The 21,845-nt window shown below is 58.0% G+C and overlaps 3 protein-coding genes across 4 annotated transcripts; 2 read left to right on the plus strand and 1 right to left on the minus strand.

Annotated features, from left to right (window-relative positions):
• Window positions 1,369-3,856, minus strand: TSSK6 (testis specific serine kinase 6). The gene has a single exon (XM_018051501.1). The coding sequence runs from the start codon at window positions 3,086-3,088 to the stop codon at window positions 2,267-2,269; it is 822 nt and encodes a 273-aa protein (XP_017906990.1). The 5' UTR covers window positions 3,089-3,856; the 3' UTR covers window positions 1,369-2,266.
• NDUFA13 (NADH:ubiquinone oxidoreductase subunit A13) lies at window positions 3,872-12,132 on the plus strand. The gene is made up of 5 exons (XM_005682081.3): window positions 3,872-4,009; window positions 9,847-9,925; window positions 11,221-11,292; window positions 11,676-11,745; window positions 11,938-12,132. Exons 1-5 carry the CDS (start codon window positions 3,916-3,918, stop codon window positions 12,055-12,057), a joined length of 435 nt encoding a protein of 144 aa, XP_005682138.1. The 5' UTR covers window positions 3,872-3,915; the 3' UTR covers window positions 12,058-12,132.
• Window positions 12,205-21,789, plus strand: YJEFN3 (YjeF N-terminal domain containing 3). Of its 2 annotated transcripts, XM_018051500.1 has the most exons (6): window positions 12,205-12,774; window positions 17,321-17,429; window positions 19,335-19,445; window positions 19,672-19,785; window positions 19,868-20,018; window positions 21,546-21,789. In XM_018051500.1, the coding sequence occupies exons 1-6, from the start codon at window positions 12,716-12,718 to the stop codon at window positions 21,749-21,751; spliced, it is 750 nt and encodes a 249-aa protein (XP_017906989.1). In that variant the 5' UTR covers window positions 12,205-12,715; the 3' UTR covers window positions 21,752-21,789. The 2 variants fall into 2 exon arrangements, with proteins under 2 accessions (XP_017906989.1, XP_017906988.1); XM_018051499.1 differs by lacking the exon at window positions 12,205-12,774 and having other exon boundaries at window positions 16,894-17,429.

The raw sequence follows: 21,845 nt of genomic DNA on the forward strand, positions 1-21,845 counted from the left end.
CGGCCATGGCCAGCCTGGTCTCACCTGGGCAAGGCACAGGACTGGTACAAGACACTGGCGGGCCTGTCACCTCTGACACGTGCTGATTGCGCCCACACGCCCCAGCACTGAGAGAAGGCCACTTCCGGGGTTCTACAGCCCCTCTTCCAGCGAGTTCTGGATCAGGCACCCAGGCTCCTCAACGGAAGGGCAAATCTTACGCATCTTCTCCAGATAATAGATGGGACACCAGCCTGGTGCCTGAGACCCTGTTCCCTCGTAACTGAGTCATGGGTGTGGCCATAAGGGGAAGGACCTCAGGCTCATTGCTTACACACTAATCAGAGGGCACAACAAGGCATGTGCCATGCCCCGGCCATTGGGATCACACCTGGTGAGGGGGGTGAGGAGGGAAAGAATGGCACCTCGTGAGAGGTGACCTTTTTAGGCCAAGTCTCGCATGAAGAGAAGGGAAAAGTGCTGGGGAGGGTGTCAGCCTGTGCAAATGCTCAGGTGAGACCAAGCAAGGCAGGTTGAGGACAGAGGAGAGCGGTGTGACTGGACCTTGGGGGCAAGGGGAAAGGATGTGGGCTTTTTTCTGAGTGAGCAAGACATTTCCCTCTTCTCACCCTGTTTCTTGCTCTGTAAAGTGAGGTGGTTGGGATCACATCCTATTTGAAGGGAGTGGAGGGAGAGCTGGCGCATAATCAATCCCCAAGGCACCTGAGAGCCGTGGAGGGTGAGGGAGCAGAAACTGGCCACTCTCCTCAGGGACCTGGGCTCTGGTGGAGGCAGACAGGATGAGCACCGAGGGAGGTGTTTCCCGTACACCCAAATGACAACAGCCGCTGTCACTAAACTCAAAAACCTCATCGCAAGCAAAATAACCCCCAACCTTCCCCAGACCCTGTGGGGACAGCAGACACATACCCCTTAACCTCTCTACCTCCATTCCAGCAACGGGAATTCGAGCATTCCTCAGACACACCAGCTCCATCCTCTCCTGGAGGCGCTCCTGTTTCCAGTGTTTGGTTCCTTCCCTTCAGCCCCTCCTTGCTCACCCCCACCTGGCATTTAGCACGACTCACAATTATTTTATCTTCACGCCATTCTTACACTTTCCACTTGCTCCCTCGCTGGGAACATGGATGGATCCCAGCCACTTGGCTGTGTCCCAGAGCCTTGCACACAGCACTTGCTCAAAAAAATGCCTGAATGAACAGCATGAATGAAAGCCCGAGTGGGACGGGGGCACAGGAGGGAGGGGCCGTGTGCGTACCTATAGCTGATTCACGGTATGAAAACCATCACAATATTGTAAAGTGTATTGTAAAGTAAATGTTCCACAATTAAGAATGACTGCCAGACTCCTTTGCCCCACCAAGGAAGGGGCCAAACACTAAGGAGAGCTTCCACCACCTCCCCGCCCCACTTCAGATGTATCTGGGTGCCAATGCTGGCTGTTCTTGGGCAAGTGATCCCTGTGTGGGCCTCAATTTCCTCTTTTGTAAACACTGTTTCTGCCTGGACAGGCGCCCCCCGCCCCTTGCTGTCCCATCCTTAAACACCAGAAAGGTGCTGGGGTCCTTGCTGCCCAATCCAACACCTCCATTCCCAGGGCCACCATATTGCTGAGGATGACGCCAAGGCCCTTTCGAGTCTGCCCAGGATGGGGAGCCCGAAAGGTCTCTGTTTGAATCCTCCTAACTCCCTTTTCAGACCTGGAGCAAGAACCGCCACAAGTCTCTCTAAAATGGGGTGCCCGTGCCTGCCTTTCCGCGAGGAGTGATCCCCTCCCCGCTGCTCCATAAAAGGGGGCCATTGCTAGAGCTAGGTGCGAGAAAGAGCGAGTTTATTGCAAGTTCCAGGAAGGGCAGCGCCTGGAGCGCGCCTTCCCTCACCGGTATGCGGGGCTGGCTGTGGATGGACGCCCTCCGCGCGCGTCCGCTCGCCAGCAGCTTCTCCAAGCAGCCACCGCCCACCGCGTAGCGGTCGCTCACCCTGCACCGGCGCAACGTTTCTGTCTCCTCTCATCTGGCCCCCTCCTGGGGCCTTCTCGCCGGTAACCGAGGGGGCGCATGCGCCCTCCTGCTCTTGGGAATCTTGTTGGAGTAGTTGAATTCCAAACAGGGGCGACTGCGGCCCCCGGCGTCGAAGTAGGGAAGGGGGAAGGGCGCGTGCACAGCGGTGCGCGGCGGCTCCGCGGGAACTACCGAAGCGCGCTTGTTGCGCGTGCCCTGCGCTTGCGCAATGCTCGGGGCGGCGGGAACGGTGGGAACCCCGGCTTCTAGCCGGAGTCCCCCGCTCGCAGCCAGCCGTTGCGCGCTACTTGGCCCGCGGAGGGCCTGGCCGACGGGCTGAACTGCAGCAACTCGGCTATTAGTGCTTTGCAGCGCTCGGACAGCTCGAGGCCGTCGGGGTAGAGAACGCCGCGCTTCTGGCGTCGGGGCAGGCCGGCGATGTCCGAGTCGTCGAAGGGCATACACCCGGTGACCATGACGTAGAGCACGACGCCCAGGCTCCATACGTCGTACTTCTTGGGGTCGTAGGGGATGCCCAGCAGTACCTCGGGCGACGCGTAGGCGGCAGAGCCGCAGTAGGTGGTGCTCAGATCGGGGTATCCGTGAGCCTGACGGCCAAAGCCGAAGTCGGTGAGCTTGACGCGGCGCTCATCAGGGCTCAGCAGCACGTTTTCGCACTTGAGGTCGCGGTGCACCAGGTGGTGGTCGTGTAGGTAGCGCACGGCACCGGCGATCTGCGCGAAGAGGTCGCGAGCCTGCCCCCCGGGGATGCGCCCGTTTCGCTGCACCGCCTGCAGTAGGTCGGTGGCGGCCGCCTCCATCACGATGTACAGCTTCCCGTTGCACACCTCGATGAATTCGAAGACGTGCACGATGTGTGGGTGCCGCACTCCCCGAAGGATGGACAGCTCGCGTGGCAGGAACTTGTTGACAAAGTCGGGCGGCGCGCGCCGCCGGTCTACCACCTTGATGGCCACTGTGCCCTTGTATTTCTTGGACGTAGCCACCTTTACCTTGGAGTAACTGCCCTCTCCTATCGTGCGGCCCAGCTTATAGCCGAGTTCGCTCAGAAGCTTGTCGCCCGACATGGTGGCGCCTGGGGCGCGTGGGGAGCAGGAGGCGGCTGCTGTCGGGGGGCGGCCGGACTCCGATCTCGGGCCTAACCCATGGCGCTTGGCACCTGCACACCCGCACCCCCATGTGCCCACTCCCCGGCCCCCGCCTCCGCGGGGCCTTTTATTGCCCAGGTAACAATTTCTGCCTTGTGAAGTGACCGCGGGCGTCACCCTGCCTCGGGGTGGGGTGTGGGGGCCCTGACCCCGCCCCGTGGTACTCTCCCCAAGGCCCTACGGCTTTGTGACTCATAATCGCTCTGAATGATCCAGTTCCCGATGAGAGGACACTAGCAAGGCGTCTCGACCGTCACGGGAGTGGAATCAGAGCCTGGGGTTGGGGCGGCTCCTCAGGAGTCCGAATCTGAGCCCCAGCCGTCCCCGACCTTCGTGTAATCCAGTCTTAACCCTGCAGAGCCCTGGGCTGCCCGCAGGGGACGATACCTGGCTCCCTCGGGAACCTGGGGTTTCTAACTGGCCTCACATTGCCCCAGAGGGAAGGTGAGTGGGAAGGTCCTTTGGTGCAAGAACTCGGGCGACCAGACGGGCTGCAGGCTTTAACACCGACCGAGCCATGCCTCCATCTAGAAGAGAAAATAAGGACTTTTTGGTCGCAGCTAGGGCGCTTAGTCGATCCCAGGCCCCGCTACGGAGCTCTCGCACGAACTGGGGCAGGTGCAGCGGCGCCCTAAGTTTCCCAGTCGGGCCCGAGACCTGCGCTGCAGCTTCCGCCACACTCAGCATGGTGTCGATCGCCGTTGCGTAACTTCCTCCTGCGACCGGACGTGCAAGGTCCTGCAAGCATGGCGGCGTCGAAGGTGAAGCAGGACATGCCCCCGGTTGGGGGCTACGGCCCTATCGACTACAAGCGGAACCTTCCGCGTCGGGGACTGTCGGGTCAGTGTTGCCCTGCCCCGGGGTGTCAGGGTCTGGGCGTTCTGGGCGCCGCGGCGGGGTCGGGACGCCAGGGAGTCCAGCGGGCCAAGGTTTCCCCCGCCGTATGACAGGAGGCGGCGCCCTGGGATCCCCCAAAGCTTCAGTACTAACCATAGTGAAAACTGCTGCAATTTGTCGACCGTTTACTAAGCCCTTTGCTTCGTTCTCGTAACAGCCCTGAGGTCGGTCCCGTTAATTATTTCCGTTTTACAATTCATTGATTAAACCGAGAGGGCTTTCCCGGTGGTTAAGCGGGTAAAGAATCCGCCTGCAATTCAGGAGACACAGGAAGCGCAGGTTCGATCCCTGGGTCAGGAAGATTCCCTGGAGGAGGAGATGACAACCCACTCCAGTATTCTTGCCTGAAAAATCCCATGGACAGAGGAGCCTGGCGGGCTACAGTCCATACGGTCGCAAAGAGCTGGACATGGGTGAGCGACTAAGCACAAACTGAAATGAGTTGAGCTCCCGCCGGGAGCCTTCCCGCACGTTCCCGTTTCACAAGAAGGGAGACGGAGACACGAGAGAGGATGCGACTCCCCGCAGGGCCACCCAGAGCAAAGCTGGGGCCGAACCTGAAATACCCAGGGAATTTGAGAGATTTTTTTTGCGGGGGGCTGGGGGAGGGGGGAGTAGCGGGAAAAAAGTTCTGCGCAATGGTTCCTCGCTGGTGGCCCCCACCTGCAGGATATCCCAGAAATATAGATTCTTCTCATTTTCAAGGGCTCTAAATAACGTTTAAATTTTTTTTTATTGGAGTCAACACAAAAATATGTAAGAAAGTAAAAAACGCCCATACACTGCACCCAAGATTAACAGAAATACAAAGAATGTCAACCAAGTTAAGAGTGAACATTTTGCTGTAACTCATTGAGCTCTACATTTAAAACATGTGCATGCTTTGCAAATTATGCCTCAATTAAAAAGCAGAAAAAAATTCATGGGCATGATTTTTCAAAATGTTGTAATTAAGACAGAGAAAAGTTAACGTTCGGTGAAAAACTCAAGTCTTCCCTTGCTCCGTACTGGCTTTTTTGTCATTTGGAACAAAGGTTGGCAAACTTTTCCCGTGAAGAGCCGGGTAAGTATTTTCTGCTTTCTTGGCCAGATAGTCTTTCTCCCCTATTGCTTATTTTACAACTTTACCAACCTAAAAGTATGCTTAGCCTGAGGACCATACAAAAACAGTTGCAGGTTAGATTTGGAGCACCAGGCACTGGACTCTAGACTCACTCCTAGATTCAACAAATACAGTGCGGTCTGTGTCGTCTTTTCTCACAGTCTTAGCTTAGCACCCAGGCTAGAGCACTCGGGTGTGTGGCGTGAGCTCTGTTTACACACGTGTCCTTCCGTGACCTGTGTCCAGTCCAGGCCGCACAAGAACCCCAGCCCTGGGTCCCCCTGGGCTCCCATAGCTAGCGTCTCTCTCCTTTTGTAGTGGCACACGCGGCCTGTATCCTGTTCCTCTCAGCAGTGGGCCTTACATGCCCGCGCCTGCACTTGCGTCCCCTACTGTCAGCCCTTTACACCTGCTCCCCCTGGTGCACGTCCAGACCACCTCCATCTTTCCTGGCTGCAGAGGGATGAGGAATATAACCCTTTCTGAGGTGTGGTCTCTGTTTATGTACCCACATCTAGTTATGCGCCTCCATTTAGTAACTGTGTCCTTAGTGCTAGGCTCCATCTGAGGAGCTCACCCAGCGGAGGAGACAGACACATTGCTGGTAATTGCCCATTGTGGCCAGTGCTGAGGCCCAGGATACACGGGGCCTTACCGAGCCAGAATGGGCGAGAGGCCCTCTCTGAAAGGAGTTGCCCAGGCAGAGGGAACAGCAGATGTAGGGACTTGACTCTTAACCTGCACCCTGCCCTCCTTTCTGTTCTCCACCCTTATCCACAGCTGCTTTCTCTCCATCGGTCTTGCTCTTGTCCAGGCACCATGACCCCAAGCTCGGCACCCACTCCCCTTTTCTCTGCCTGGACCACTCACCGCCAGCATGCTACAGCGCGCCAGGCTGGCTCAGGCCACCCTTGATCCACAGAGCTACTGAAGCGACTGTCACCCCCCCTTTCCCCTGGCCTCTCACATCCCGCTCTCCTCTCTCCACACCCTCCTGCACCAGTGAGTGGCCCTTTTTTTCTGGTATCTTTAACATTTTAATCGAGATTCACATGCCATAGCATATAATGACCCATTTCACGTGTACAGACCGATGTTTAGTCTGTTCCCCGTTGTGCAGCCTTTGGGATGATCTAAGTCTGCATTTTCATCCCAGAAGAAATGCTGTGCTGATTAGCCGTCGCTCCGCATTCTCCCCCAGCCCCCGACAGTCACGGGTCTGCTTCCTGTCTCTAGGGACTTGCCTCTCATATAAATGGCATAGTTAACGATGTGTCTGTGTCTCACTCTTCTCAGCATGTTTTTTGTTAATATGTTTTCTTTGTTTATTTTCGGCTGTGCTGGGATTCCACCACCGTGTGGGCTTTTCCCTGTCCGCGGCGAGTGGGGGGCCGCTCTGGTTGTGCACAGGCTTCCCGTGGCGATGTTGCCTCTTGTTGCGGAGCGTGGGCTCTTGGGTGCGTGGGCGCAGTGGTGGCGGCACACGTGCTGGGGAGTTGGGGCTGCTGGGCTCTAGAGCGCATGCTCCGTAGTCGTGCGGGGGCTTCTTCCTGGATCAGGGATGGAATCAGTGTCTCCTGCGTTGGCAGGCAGACTTCACCGCTGGCCAACCGGGGAAGTCCTCCAGCACGTTTTCAATGTATATGTTGGAGTATCGGTGCTTCCTTCTTTATTATGGCTGAATAACCGTGTATGGCTGGACATTTTGTGTGTCCATTTACTATTCGACGGACATTTCAATTGTTTCCATCTCTGGGCTGCTGTGACCATTCTTGTATGGGTTGCTGTGTGAACATATGTTTCCTTTCTCTTAGGCGAAGTGGGGTTGCTGGGTCACATGGCAACTCCACATTTAACATTTTGAGGAACTGCCAAACTGTTTTCCAAACTGGCTATACCAAATTATGTTCTCACCTACAGTGTATGGGCATTCCCATTTCTCTGTGTCTGGACAACACTAATTGTCTTCCATTAAAAAAAAATTTTAGCCGTCCTGGTGGGTGTGAGGTGGTATCTACTGTGGTTTTGGTTTGCATTTCGCTGGGGACTGATAACGTTGAGCACCCTTTCATGTGTTTTCTGGCTATTTGTGTAGCTTCCTTGAAGAAATATCTGTGCAGACCCTTGGCACATTTTTAAATTAGGTGGTTAGTCTTTATTATTGAATTTTAAGAGCTCTTTATATGTTTTGGATACCATTCCCTTATCAGATACATGATTTGCAAAAACTTCCGTTCTGTGGGTTGTCTTGTCAGCTTGCTGATGGTGGCTCCCACAGCGCAAGAGTTTTGCATTTCAGCAGTGTCCAGTTCATCTATTGTTTCCCTTATCACTTGTGCGGCCAGCGTCTAATCTAAGAAGCCGTTGCCTTATCCTAGGTCACAGAGTGACTTCCCTGTTCTCTAAGAGTTTTGCAGTTTTAGCTCTTCCATTGAGGTCTGTGATCCATTTTGAGTTAATTTTTGTGCATGGAGGGCGGGAGGTGCACACTTTATTCTTCTGCATGTGGCTACCCCGTTGTCCAATTTGCTGAAAAGACTGTTCTTTCCCCATTGAATTATCTTGGCACCCTTGTCCAAAATCAATCGACCGTAAATGTGAGGGTTTATTTCTGGACTGTCAGCTCTGTTCCACTGATGTACACGTCTGTCCTTTCGCCAGTGCACACTGTCTTGTACACACAGCTGCGTGGTAAGTTTGACGAGTCCCCCGACGTTGTTCTTTTCCAGAACTATCTCAGCTGTTCTGGGCCGTTGCACTTCCACATGAATTTTCCGAGCTACTTGTCAATTTCTGTGGGACTGTAGGGGGAAGAAGGGATTCTGATGGGAACTGGGTTGGATCTGTACCTCAGTTTGGAGACTGCTGCCATCTGAACAATGTTGAGTTCTGATCCATGAGCACAGGGTGCATTTCTGTTTATTCAGGCCGTCTTTACTCGTGGCCTGCACCCTTCTCTGGATATGCGCCCCCCCACCCCGCCCCATTGTCGTCTCCCCCCAGAGGAAGCGCCGATACGCGCCTGAGGGCCTGGGGCCTCAGCCTCGTGCTGTCAGGGAGGACTAGGTGAGTTGGAGGGAAGGTCGCCTTACTTGTTTAGTCCCTCCCTCCCTGTGTCTGACTCTCTGTGACGCCACAGATTGTAGATTGTAGCCCGCCAGGCTCCTCTGTCCATGGGATTCTCGAGGCAAGGATCCTCGAGTGGGCTCTAGCCTCCTCTAGCACCCTCCTCCTCCTCTAACCTCCTCCAGCACCCTACCTTACTCTTGGAATTTATCTTCCAGATGGACCCACACATGGGCCCCCAGTGGTGGGGGTAAGAGGCCCTCACAAGGACAGTCCAGGTCTATTCTCTGGGGCTGGGTTAGAAGGAGAGACCCCTGAGCCTGTCTGCAGAGAATGGGCAGCTTTGGTGAAACACACATCACCCAGCAGAGGGAACGCTGCGTGCCCGGCGCGGGTGGTCAGCCACTGTGTGCGAGCCACAGGCGCGCTGAGGGCTGGTCCTGGGCACTTGGGCCTCTCGGTGCAGGGACCAGGTGCCCCACTACCTCGTCCCGCATAACTTGGGAATGTCTTGCCTTGACCTTGTGTTTTAACAGGTTGAACTAAAAGGAGTGAAAAATTGAGCCAGTTTCTCATTTATCTCCGGGTCCAACAGAGGTGGCAGATGAGTCTTGTGCTAAGCCAAGCTAAAGGAGAAAGAGCCCACACTTCATCCCCCGCAAGGCCCAGGGAGTGGCTTTACCCACCATTTACTGGCCCTTTACTGGGTGTTACATGGGGCTCAGTCTGGCTGAGCTTGTGAGCTCATCCTAACAACCACAAGTTCCATCCAGAGGAGAGACCAAGGCTGGGAAGAGAAGGGGATGTGGGACGAGCCAGCCCCAACCAGGCCCCAGGCATCCAGACCTCCCTGAAGACCCCAGCAGGCCCACAGCCTGTCAGTCAGAATTACAGTACAGGTGCCCTGGGGGCTCAGTAAATATTCATTTCAGCCTCTGTCTCCTGGGGTCCCAGGAAAGGGGCTCAGTCCCGTGTGGCTGGAAGGCAGCAGCACCCTGGGAGCCCAGGGGGTGGCCGGGTGGCCCCTGCAGGGCACTGCCTGCCTCCGGCAGCCCCATCCAGCCTCTTATGAGAGCCCCTGGGGAGGTGGCCCCGGCCGATGGGCCCTCTGTGGGGCCAGGACCCAGCGTGGACACCGCCCTTCGCCACGGGGACCAGCTGGCTGAAGGAACTCAAACAACCTTCCAGGCAATGGCGGGCTGAGGCCACCCAGCCATAACCATTTAGACTGCCAGGCTCTCCCATAGTCTCTGCCCAGCCTGTGCCTTCCAGGAACCCTGGCATGGGCCTGAGGTGTGGCAGCCGCAGCAGCCTTGCATCTGGTGTGCCCTGCCCGCAGAGTGGGTGATTGGGACCAAGCGTGGTCTACAGTTGCAGGGGTGGGGGTGTCAACGGGAGGGGAAGGCGGACTCTCTACAGAGACAAAACAAGTAGTCAAAGAACAGGCGTTAGAAACAGCCCTGGCTGGCTGGTCAGGGCTCCGTGACGGCGTTCGCCTTCTCCCTCTTTCCAGTTTCTGGAGTGCCTGCTGTGGGTGGGTTGTGGGTTAGGAGAGGAAGGGTCAAGGCGGCCTGTCCCTCGGGCAGGTGCTGAGCGTGCCTCCCCCCTGCAGGCTACAGCATGTTCGCCGTGGGCATTGGGGCCTTGCTCTTCGGGTACTGGAGCATGATGAGGTGGAACCGCGAGCGCAGGTAGGCCCTGCACTGGAGAGGCGGGTGGGGACTTACGCCGTGGACTCGGGGCTCCCCCAGGCCCCCATCAGCACCTCAGGGAGCTCAGGGCCTGAGCCAGCGAGTCCATTTCTGGGTTTTACTGTCAAGGAATGACTGACTAGTTAGTAAGAAGCTTGCCTCTGGGTGTTCACTAGGTACCCCTGAGCTCCACCCCCAGGTACCCCAAGGTCCGGTTTGCATAGCCCATCAGACAGAGGCAGAGGCAGAGGGACAGGCCCTGTCCCTCAGGGGGTGTTTGTCAGTGGTGCCCGGGCAGTGATGATACCAGGGCTTCAGAGGCAGATCATGCAAGACAATCGCTGGGCCAGCCACACCGGCCTGAGGGTCCCAGTCTGCCGTGGCCTTGGTTTGGACCCTGGCCACCTCCAAGTTTGCCCAGCACTCTGTCAGATGGCTCCTCCTCACCGGCTCCCAACCAGCAGTCCCCCCACCCTCCCCCGCTGTGTCGTCAGCATCCACCTTGACCCTGCTCACCCTGCTACGAGGGCAGTGCTGGAGGAGGTCCAGCATGTGGAGGGCACTCCGCTTTGTTCAGTGAGCTCGGGGCACCTGGTGGGTGCTGGACACGAGGCCCCCACCCTGGACAGGCGAGACCAGGCCCAGTCCCCCAGGTGGCACCGTGGTAGCCATGGTGTGTGGCTGGTGAGGACGGCAGCCCCGGTCCCTGTGCCCTGGGGGGTTGCGGTGGAGGCGGAAGTTCCCTGGGACCCTTCTCTGTGCTGCTGTGAGATTCGTGGTGATGGGGAGACAGGGTTCGGGCCACCCCCTGCGCTGTGTCACTGGGACTGCTCTCCCCACTCCCCCAGCAGACAGGGCTGGCGAGGTAGAGACGCCGAAAAGCAGGGAGAAGAAAGAAGCTGCTCAGGATACTTGCCCGCCTCCCCGCCCCCATGGTTATTTTGAGATGAAAAGGATGTGGTTTTGTAAGGCCCAGAACCTCATGATGAATGTTCCCCCCAGTTCACTGCAATCATCAGGCCCGGGCTATTTTTAGGTTTAAAAAAAAAAAGTTTTGAACTGAAAAGAAAGTGTGAAGCCAGCAGTCTTGGGGACTGATGCTGCCTCTGCCAGCTGCGTTTCCCCACATCCCCCACACCCATCGCAGGCTGCTGGTGGGCTGGGCCCACTTCCCCCCTTGCTTGCCTCTGCCTCTCCCCCAAGCCGCGCACCAGGGCAATGCCTGTCCAAGGGCCGCATCATCTGCCCCCATCCCAGCGTGGACTGATCTGAGTGTTGGTTTCGGGGTTTCACAGGCGTCTACAGATTGAGGACTTCGAGGCCCGCATCGCGCTGATGCCTCTGTTGCAGGCAGAAAAGGACCGGAGGTAGGCCGCTGGGGTCAGGAGGTCACAGGTCAGAGTGCCCCAGCCTGCACCATGGGACAAGGCCAGAATGCACGTGGGGTTCAACAGCCATGACCTTATACTCCAGGGGCTGCCGTTGTCCTTGGAGAGGACCCCATACTTGACTTGCAGGAGAGACCCGAGAGGGGGAGTGAATGTTTCTGGAGGAGGGGGCTTTGGCATTGCAGGGCTGCAAGAGTTTGCCAGGGGAAGGAAGTAAAGCAGAGAGATCAGCGTGTGTGCGGGGCTGAGAGCCGTGGGAGGTGACAGGGAGCTGGAGGAGGGGCAGGTCTGGCAGGTTGGTTAGGCAGGGGCCCTGAGAGGGATCAGCCCTGTCCCCCACCTCCCACCTTGTCTCCCTGCAGGGTTCTCCAGATGCTTCGGGAGAACTTGGAGGAGGAGGCAACTATCATGAAGGACGTGCCGGGCTGGAAGGTGGGTCCTCAGCCCCACAGGGTCCAGGCTGCTGCAGAAACACAGCCTCCCACAGAAAACCTGGGGCTTTAGGGGAGTGGGTGCCAAGTGCCAGAAGGGGGAGGCTGTTCCGGGTAGAGGCACAGGGGCTGCCAGGCCTGGTGGGGTCCCAGCAGGCTCTTGAGACCCACCCATACCCCTCCATGCCCACAGGTGGGTGAGTCCGTGTTCCACACCACGCGCTGGGTGACTCCCATGATGGGCGAGCTCTACGGGCTGCGCACAGGCGAGGAGATTCTCAGCTCCACCTATGGGTTCATATGGTACACGTAGGGGCTCGCGCCCCAGAGACTGCTGGGCCCGCGCCCCCTCCCCACTAGGAGGAAATAAACGCTTCGGAGATTGGTCTGCCTGTGTCCCAGGGACTGAGTGATTGGGGGTGGGGTGTCAGAGGAGGTGTGGGGACTAAGCAGGAGATGCCAGTGGGGTGGCCCCTGGATCGCCCTGCAGCGTCGGCTGCCAAATGTGCCTGGACTTTTCCCTGCCCTTGCTGAAACCCTGCTTGTCGGCAGCCAGCCTCTTCAGACTGGGGGGTCTTCTCCACTGGGGTACCGGTGGGTGGATGGGCGACCTGTATCGGAATGTACCTGGCTGGAGAGGGGCGCAGCAGAGGCGCGTCGACTTGCACCCAGGCCAGGACCCCGTAGCGGGGGTGATGAGCCCATCGCTGTCCCTCCAGACTTTGTTTCCCTGCCAGTATTCGGAACTTTGGGATTCCCGCCATCGCATGGGCAGCTCCACTCGTGGCACGAAGGGGTTAAGTCCACTTGCGCTTTACAGCCAATAGCCATGCGCAGCGCCTTCGCGGCGTCTCCTGATTGGCGGACACACAGAGTGGGCGGGAGGAGAGGGGCCGCCGCCTCCCCTCAGGGATGCGTTTAAAAGGCTGTGGCAGTGGTGGCTCCCTGTGTGCGCGCAGATCGCCTCCGCCATGAGCAGCACGGATGGTCCGGACCTAGCGGAGGCGCCCGAAGAACGGTGTTTCCTCAGGTCAGCCTGGGAGAGGGACCAGAGGGAAGCAGGGGCAGGCTGGAAGAAGGCCTGGGGAACCAGGGCTGTAGATGGGAGGCAGAGGCATGACGGATAGGGGGCGGGGAGAATGGCAGGCCCATCCCGGAATTTCGAATTTCCTTGGAGGGACTAAACCTGCGGCTGCCAACACCTCCAAAGCTGCGTTGCCAGGGAAACGGCATCTGCAGCAGGCCTGCCCCTCATGAATTATTCATCAGCACTACTGGTTGCTCTCCCCACCCCATCCCCGCCAAACACACGCAGCCTAAGCAGGCCCACCTCCTCTCCATCTGTCCCAGGGACCCTGAAGCCATACCCCTTGTTCCCCATCTGGGAAGAGCTGCAGGCTTTCAGCTCCTCAGATGCTCACACCCTCCTTGGTAGTCCCCCCTACTACTAAACCCCTTGTTCAGAGAATAAAACTGAAGACTGGGGAGGGAAGCCGCTGGCTGAGCTCGGATTAAAGCGATTTTTAACTACACGGGCCACTTGCCAGTGGGCTGATGAATTTGGGGTCTGGAGTTGGCAGCTGCGATTGTGTTTTCCACCTGATCCTAAGTCATCCTCCTGTGTCCTCCTCAAAGTGTGTGCGATATGGGATCCCAAGCCGGGCTCTCTCTAAACCAGACCCTGCCGGCCGTCCACTCAGCCCCTCTTCTCAAGGCAGGTCCTGTGCAGTACTTGGGTGGTATTCAGACTCAGCTAGAGACTCAGCACATGCAAGGCAGGGGGAGGAAAATGTTCTAGAAGCTGGAGCTGTGACTTCACCTGGTGTGGGGGACGGAGGGGCCTCAGATGCCAACCGGGGAACGATGAGGTGCTGTGTGTTGGGTCGGAGTGGAGCACGGGGAGAGAAGGCCCAAGTGGGAGACACACTGTGGAGCATGTAAGTCTGGTGAGGAATTTGACTAAATATTCTCTAAATGCTGAGGAGGTTTGGGAAGTCTAGCATTCAAGTTTTCAAAGCCCCCATGGCTCATGTGGAGTCTGAGGGGATGGATTTCAGTAGCAGCCAGGTGAGCAGTGATGGAGGGCTGGAGGGCAGAGGCGGGAGGGTGGAGAGAAGCAGATGGAGCTGAGAGAGCAGGGAGCGTCTGGCACAGACCCCCTGGCCTCACAGCTTCACCTCTAAAGAGCCCCCTTTGGGGCGTTTGCTGCTGCTGGGGCTGGTGGGCAAATCCTGGGGCCTTGCAGCTCCTCTCCTGGGGGCAGAGGTTGGGAGAAGCAAGAGGCACCCTCTGCTCCTCAGCCCCATAGCAGCTCTGCCATATCCCCTCCCTGACTCGGAGCAGCTGCTGCCCCAGCCCTCAGGTTCCCGGACTGCCCTTTGCCTGTGGAGTCCTGGTTGTCACTCCGGTGACCCCTAGGCGGGAAGATAATGGAGAGAAAGCTGCTCAGTCATGCCTGACTCTGCGACCCCATGGACTGTAGCCCACCAGGCTCCTCTGTGGGGATTCTCCAGGCGAGAATACTGGAGTGGGTTGCCATGCCCTCCTCCAGGGGATCTTTCCACGGGATGGAACCCAGGTCTCCCGCTTTGCAAGCAGATTCTTTACCATCTGAGCCACCAGGGAATCCCAGGAAGCCTCCGCATGGAGGCCAGAGGCCAAATCTTCAGGACAGAGGAAAAAAAGAGGAGGATGGATGATCTTCCCCAGCCCTCCCAGGGGGGCAGCAGAGGTGTCTCAGGCTGAAGATGGGGGATGAGCCGCGTTACTGCACGTGGGCTTTCTCTGGTCGCGCGTGGGGGCTACTCTTTGTCACGGAGCACTAGCTTCTCATCCTGGTGGGCTCTCTAGTTGCAGAGCACAAGCTCTAGGTGTGTGGGCTTCAGGAATTACAGCCCGCAGGCTCGGCAGTGGAGGCGTGTGGGCCCCCGAGCCCACAGGCTTGGCAGTGGAGGCGCGTGGGCCCCTGAGCCCACAGGCTCGGCAGCTGTGATGCAGGGGCTTAGTTTCTCCGAAGCACGTGGAATCTCCCCAGGCCAGGAATCAAACCTGTGTCCCCTGCGTCGGCAGGTGGACTCCTATTCACTGTGCCACCAGAGAAGCCCCTGGGCCTGCCTGCCCTGGGGGCGCTCTTCATATGGCCCCACCGGGAGCTCCTTTTCCCTACCTGGCCCTTCAACCTACAGTGTCAGCTGCAGACAAGCGTGGGCTTGAATGTGGCTCTGCTTGCTGGGGTCATGAGGCATGTCACCTTGCCCTGAGCCCCATCTCCATCATGTGACACCCTGCAGCGTGTCTGACCAAGTTTCTCAGCCTCACTCACGCTGCCTCTCTCCTGTCCCTTGAATCTGACAAGTTCACTTCCACCACCGGACCTTGACCTTCATTGTTCTTGCCACTTGAATTACCTCCCACGGCACTCCAGGTCAGCTCCTCCAGGAAGCCCTCCCTGACTTCCCATCCCATAGCAGTCCTGGCTTCCCACCTCCAGCCCTCCTGCTGCCCAGCCTGGTCACACTACAAAATTAGCTAGAAGGTTGTAGTCTCCTTCTCACAGAATTTAGGAAGACAGCCTCAGGATTCACCCCAATAAGCCTCTGCCTATCTGTAGGTCGGCCTCAGCTTCTTTGCTCATACCCCATCCACGGCTCTGGAGACAGACCCATGGGTAGAAGGCTCAGTTTTCCAGTTTGCTTCCAGTGTGACTCTGGGCAAGCCATTTTACTTCTCCTGAGTTGTTATATGTTCTCCCAACTCTTCTGAGCCCGATCCTTTTAAAGTAATAATAATAATTATTATTAGATGTATCATTATTATTATTATACTCAAGGGTGTGCTAATAAGCTGGGGGCAAGTGCTCTTCCTCACCTGGGAGGGGTCCTGGCTAGGGGAAGCTGGCATCAGGCTACAGACTCTGCTCAGCTGCTCCAGCCCCTGATTCTGGCACGAGGAACATCTTCCCACCCTCAGTGCCAGCTTTCCTCTCTGCAGCCACCAAGCCCATGTCCCTTGGAAGGCCCCCCTGAACTGGGGCTGGGCCCTGCTCTTAGAAGAGCCCAACACGGCTTAATGCTCTGCAGTCACCATCTTAAAATTCTTAATGATTATTGATCAGGGGGCCCCACATTTGCATTCTGCACTGGACCTCAAAAACTATCTAGCCTGTCCTGCCTTCACTTTTGCAGAGGAGGAAGAAAGCAAGGCTCAGAGAGGAGTCAGCCCCGTCACTCGGCAAGCTGGGGGCAGAGCTCTACCTCAGCGACATTGGCTCCATCTCTCTGGCCACGATTACTCGAATTTTTAAAAATTGATTTATCTCAGCTTCTTTTATTTGGGGCTGCACGGGGTCTCCCTGGCTCTGTTTGGGCTTTCTCTGGCTCCCGTGAGTGGGGGTTACTCTCCGTCGCAGCGCCGGGTCCTCATCGCCGTGGCTTCTCTTGTTGCAGAGCGTGGGCTCTCGAGTGCAGGCTCGGTAGTTGTGACGCATACACTTAGTTGCTCTGGGATCCCTGGCTCCCAGGCCAGGGATCGAACCTGTGCCCTTGCAGTGGCAGGCGGATTCCTACCCACTGTGCCACCAGGGAAGTCCACAGTCTTTTGAATTTTACCACTGCATCTAGAGAAGAATCACCAGTGAGTCTCCTGGCTGCAGTCCCCACAGCCACCACCTCACATGAACCATTAAAATCCTCTGCAGCCTTTAAAACCCGCCTCTCCCAGGCACCTCCAGTGCAGTCTGCCCCCTCCAGTGTCCTAGAGTTCCCTCAGTGGTTTCCACTGCCTGAAATCCACACGTTGCCCCCAACAGCTAAGCCCTCCGTGCTCTGCTGCCTGCGCTGGGTTCCTCATGCTTTGGGGGCTTCCGGCCCCCACTGTTCCTGTTGTTCACTCACTAAGTCATGTCTGACCCTTTCCGACCCCGCGAACCGCAGCACTTCAGGCTTCCCCGTCCTTCACTGTCTCCCGGAGTTTGCACTGAGTTGGTGATGCCGTCCAACCATATCATCCTCTGTCACCCTCTTCTGCTCTTGCCCTCAATCATTCCCAGCATTAGGAGTTGGCTCAGTGAGTTGGCTCTTCTCATCTGGTCACCAAAGTACTGAAGCTTCATCTTCAGCCTCAGTCCTTCCAATGAATATTCATTGTTGATTTCCTTTGGGATTGACTAGTTTGATCTCCTTTCAGTCTAAGGGACTCTCAAGAGTCTTCTCTAGCGCCACAATTTGGGAGCATTCGTTCTCCAGCTCTCAGCCTTCTGTACGATCCAGCTCTCACATCCATAGACTGCAGGCGCCCATGCGCTGGGGCCGTGGAACGAACACGCACTGCCATGTGCTTCCTCTACCACCAGAGGGCTCCCGGGCCTCAGGCTTGTGTTTGAAACTCCCACTGCCTCCCTGGCAGGCTTCCATTCACCCGTGTATGGGACAGAAGAGGGAACCGATGAGGGTCTTCAGCTCTGGGCACGGGAGTGGGGGTGGTGTTAGGGCCTGGCTCAGAATGCTGGTGGCACGCTTCTGGCTCCACCTGAGTGTCTGTCTTTCCGTCTGTCTGTGCCTCCCCACCCTGACCCTCAGCACCGCAGAGGCAGCGGCCCTGGAGCGGGAGCTGCTGGAGGACTATCGCTTTGGGCGGCAGCAGCTGGTGGAGTGGTGTGGCCACGCTAGTGCCGTGGCTGTGACCAAGGTACCTGCACCTGCTTCTCAGCCTCGACCCTGAGCACACGGCCGGCTCAGCAAAGCGGAGGCCTCGCTGCGTGGCCCCTGGCCAGGATGGTCATTTCCGCCCTCAAGAAAGCCCTCTTGGCTTGGGGCCACCCCAGCCCATCACTCAAATGAGGAGACCAAGGTCCGTCACTGGCCCCGGCCAGGGGGTTGCCGAATGTCAGGACAGAGACAGGGGTCGCCCAGAGATGTGGAAGCAACTACAGAGATGGGTCTGGGGCCCTTGACTGCCTGTCTCTGCCACCTCTTGGGTCTTGAGCAGAGGGGAAGTCAGCTTCCTAAGTCTGAGCACCCCAATACAGCTACCTGCCACGGGTCCAGGAACTGAGGCCCAGAGGTGGGGAGGAGTAGAGCTATATTTATTTGGCTTTGCGACAAATCCCCAGGCTTCAAAGTGCCTGCAAGAGAGCAGTTGCTATCCAGTGGTCCGTGTCATGCTGCCAGACCACGCTGGGCCTGTTTTCTCGTCTGAAAAAGGGTAATAAGCTGACACCAATGAATAAACACAAACTCTAGAAAAGTGCGCAGTCGAGTCAGGGCTCCAGCAGGTAACCTCTTCCTCTTCCTCCCCTTCTTCCTCTTCTGATCACCACTGTATACTTTTGAAAAAACTTCTTATCTTTCTTTACGTGGACGCCACTGTTTTTTAACTTAAACGTTCCTATTTCCAAGTGAAACATATCCTGAGTGAGATGCTCAGAAGAAGAACAATGAAAATCAAAGCCACAAAAGCAAACCCAGTAAAGTAACCTCATGCTTGGCTGTTGAAGACCAACCATCCAGTTTTCACATTGAAAGCTTTGTGTCTGTCCAGAAGCAAGCCAGCCAGACATTATGACTCTCCCTGACTGGGTCAGGTCTGGGGCTCTGGGCATGGCGTGGTGGGGTCATAGGTATGATCAAGGTGAGTCAGGACCTTGCTGAGACCCTGGGGAGGAGACTCCAAAAGGAAAGAACTCCCTTGGTGTGGTTGGAAGTTAGAGTATGGTTTGGCCCCCTGGAGACCTCAGAAGCCCGTCAGAGTCACTGTTACTGCTACTTGATAGAGGTGCCGGGAGGAGAGTGAGCTGAGGCCAAGCAGAGAATCTGGGCTGAGACTCAGCTCCTGCGTTAAAGAGAGACACAGAGTCTGAGAGAGAGAGAGAGACACAGAGGTGAAGACAGACTGGAGAGAAACAAGTATAATATTATTATCATTACTTTAAAAGGGTTGGGCCCGGAAGAGTTGGAAGAACACATAACAACTCAGAAGTAACATGGCTTGCCCAGAGTCATGTAGGAAGCAAGGTGGAAAACTTCGCCTTCTACCCTGGGGTCTGTCTCCAGAGCCACCGGCGGGGAGCGAGCACAGAAGCCAAGGCCGACCTATGCACAGTCAGAGACACAGAGAGAAAGACAGGGAGCCGGGCAGAGGAGAGAGGCAGGGCAGAGGAGAGAGAGAGGCAGGGCCCGGCGGGCTGGAAAAATAGCCCCCACCTCCCGTCCCCAGCCCTGGGGCCTCCTGGAGGGAGGCAGGCCTGGAAACGTGGGCGGGGGAAGGGGCAGCCACCGCAGCGGAAAAAGGTGGAAGAATGTCTGCAGCTCAGGCCGAGAATAAACAAACCGCACTCCGGCTCGGGTGGTGGCGGGAGGCATGTTTCTCTGCTCAAGCTTGAGAGAGCCCGAGGCAAGGACTCTAGGTCTCCAACAAGGAAACAGGCCCCTAGGGGCCCCGTGCCACCCCCAGAACACCTCTCCCAGGCCTTGCCCTCTGCCTCCTGGCCCGAGCCCCGCCCCTTCCTCCACCCCGGGCCTCAGTTTCCCCGCCGGCCTCGGGAGGGGGGAGCGTTCCGAACTCCTCGCCTTTGCCTTTGCCGTGCCCTGCCAGGTGTTCCCTCTGCCCGCTCTCCCCCGGAAGCAGAGGACGGCGCTGGTCGTGTGCGGCCCAGAGCAGAACGGAGCGGTGGGGCTGGCGTGCGCGCGGCACCTGCGGGTGTTTGTGAGTAGCGAGGACGCCCTGGGCCTCCCAGGGTCACCCCCCCCCCGCCCCCCGCCACCGCCCACTCCGCAGTCCTGAAAATGTCGCTTGCTCCTCTGGTCAGTGTCCCCGGGGGAGACAGAATACGCCCAGTGCTTGCGTCAGGCAGTTCCTGCCAAGCTGGGAGCAGAGGCCCGGTGGGGAGCAGGGGAGGGTCCCAGTGCCGACCCCTTCCTGCTTCCCGCAGGAGTACGAACCCACCATCTTCTACCCCACGCGCTCAGCGGACCCACTGCACCGGGACCTGACTACTCAGTGTGAGAAGATGGACATCCCCTTCCTGTCCTATCTGCCCGCAGAGGTCAGCTTGGGTGGCAGCCGAGGGGTGGTGGGGGACAGAGCCTCCAGGCTGCCCCGACCATGCCTCTGCCTCGGTCTCCCAGGTCCAGCTCATCAACAACGCATACAGGCTGGTGGTGGACGCTGTGCTGGGCCCTGGTGTGGAGCCGGCCGAGGTCGGGGGTCCTTGCACACGCGCACTGGCCACACTCAAGCTACTGTCCATCCCGCTTGTGAGCTTGGACATCCCCTCAGGCACGCCAGGTGGAGGGGGGGCACGAGGGGCAGGGAGGTGGGCTTGGGCGGAAGCCTGTTTGCCCACCAGAGCATGCTTCCTCACCTCGGATGGCTTCTACACTCTGGGCAAGGCCGAGGGTCATGTCCATCCTTTGGATGGGCAGTGCCCAGCCTGGCGCCCAGGTGACCCTGGCTCCCTCCCCTTTACACCCTGCACGGCGTGCCCTCTGCCCATCCTGGCCCAGTCGCCCAGGCAGACGTGAGCTCACTCGGCAAAGGCCTCGCCCATCCTGGCCGCCGCCCCATGCCTGTTGGAACCATTAGGCAATGGGCAGACGGAACAAGCAGCTGCTAGCCAGCCGGACCCTCCGTGGGGGCAGCCAGACTCAGGGGACATCCTCCAGCTTACAAGAGCCCAGGGTTATAGCCACAGGGTGCCACAGAGCTGGGGATGGTGGGCAAAGGCGGAGGTGGGCTGCCTGGTCAGGGGGAGAGGCTGCAAGCTGGTGTCTGAACAGACAGCCTAGGACAGGGAGGGTCGCCCTGTTAGCTCAGGAGGGGTTATTAGTGCCCCTAGTCTGAGGGTGGCAGCTAGGGTCAGAGAAGGCAGGATTAAAGTCAGAGGGAGGAGGAATTCCCTGGTGGTCCAGGGGTTATGACTCTGCACTTTCAATGCAGGGGGCACTGACTGGTATGAGCTCTGGTCAGGGAACTAAAATCTCACATGCTGCACTGTGTGGCCAAAAAATAAATAAACACACATTTTAAATAAATAAAAAGTCAGAGGGAGGAGGCTTTCAGTCAGTGGCCCCAGACAGGTTGGAGAGGGGAGAGAAGGCAAGAGCCCAAGTCTGAGGAGGCTCATCTGAGATATGGCAGAGGCTACCGTCCAGTGAGGGAGGGGCTGGGACCTGTCGAGCCAAAAGCCAAGATCTGGTCTGAGGATGAAGGCAGGTCAGAGGGGAGAGTCTCCAGTCAGAAGGAGGAGGATGGATGCTCACGTTGCTAAGGGCAGGGCGTATCTTCAGAGGCAAGAACCTGGCGCAGAGAGACAGGTCTGGTGGGGGAGGCTTAACAGGATGGAGATGAGAAGTGTATTCTGAGTAGAGGGTGGGGATCTGGTCAGAGGAGGCTTCGAGGTCTGGGTGGAAAGAGACTTCAGTCTAAGAGGGGGAGCTTGGGGCTGCTAGGGAGGGAGGGATGCAGACAGGCCTGACTGGGGAGAGCCGCAGGTAGAGAGGCAGTCTGATGGCAGAGGCTGAGTCAGATGGAGGAGGAAGATTGGGTCCCAGGACGGGAGCAGAGGCACAAGTATGAAGGCAAAGGCTGTGGTCAGAGGGGGAGGGAGACACATCCAAGGAGGGAGGAGAAACTGGGCTGAAGGCAGACGCTCGGTTTTACGGGGAGGCCGGTCTGACCAGGACTCACGTGTCAGAGCCAAGGCCGCGCAGGCTGGGGAAGGGAAGTGGGTGGTGGGCGGCGGTTCTCCTGAGAGCGAGCACCCCTCCCAGCCTCGGCTCCCGCCCCCCGTCCTTCCTCCCCCAGGCTGGGACCCAGAGACTGGCGGCGACGCCGAGGACGGGCTGCGACCCGACGTGCTCGTATCGCTGGCGGCGCCCAAGCGCTGCGCCGGCCGCTTCTCCGGGCGCCACCACTTCGTGGCGGGCAGGTTCGTGCCCGACGACGTGCGCCGAAAGTTCGCTCTGCGCCTGCCGGGGTACACGGGCACCGACTGTATCGCGGCGCTCTGACGGGCGCCCGCGCCAATAAACAGACGCACCACCACTGCCCCCTCGCCTGGGCCTCCTCTGTGCGCCGCGTCTGCCGCGGGGGCGGGCAGCCTGG

The sequence above is a fragment of the Capra hircus genome, chromosome 7 (assembly GCF_001704415.2).
Source record: "Capra hircus breed San Clemente chromosome 7, ASM170441v1, whole genome shotgun sequence".
In the NCBI taxonomy this organism is placed as follows: Eukaryota; Metazoa; Chordata; class Mammalia; order Artiodactyla; family Bovidae; genus Capra; species Capra hircus.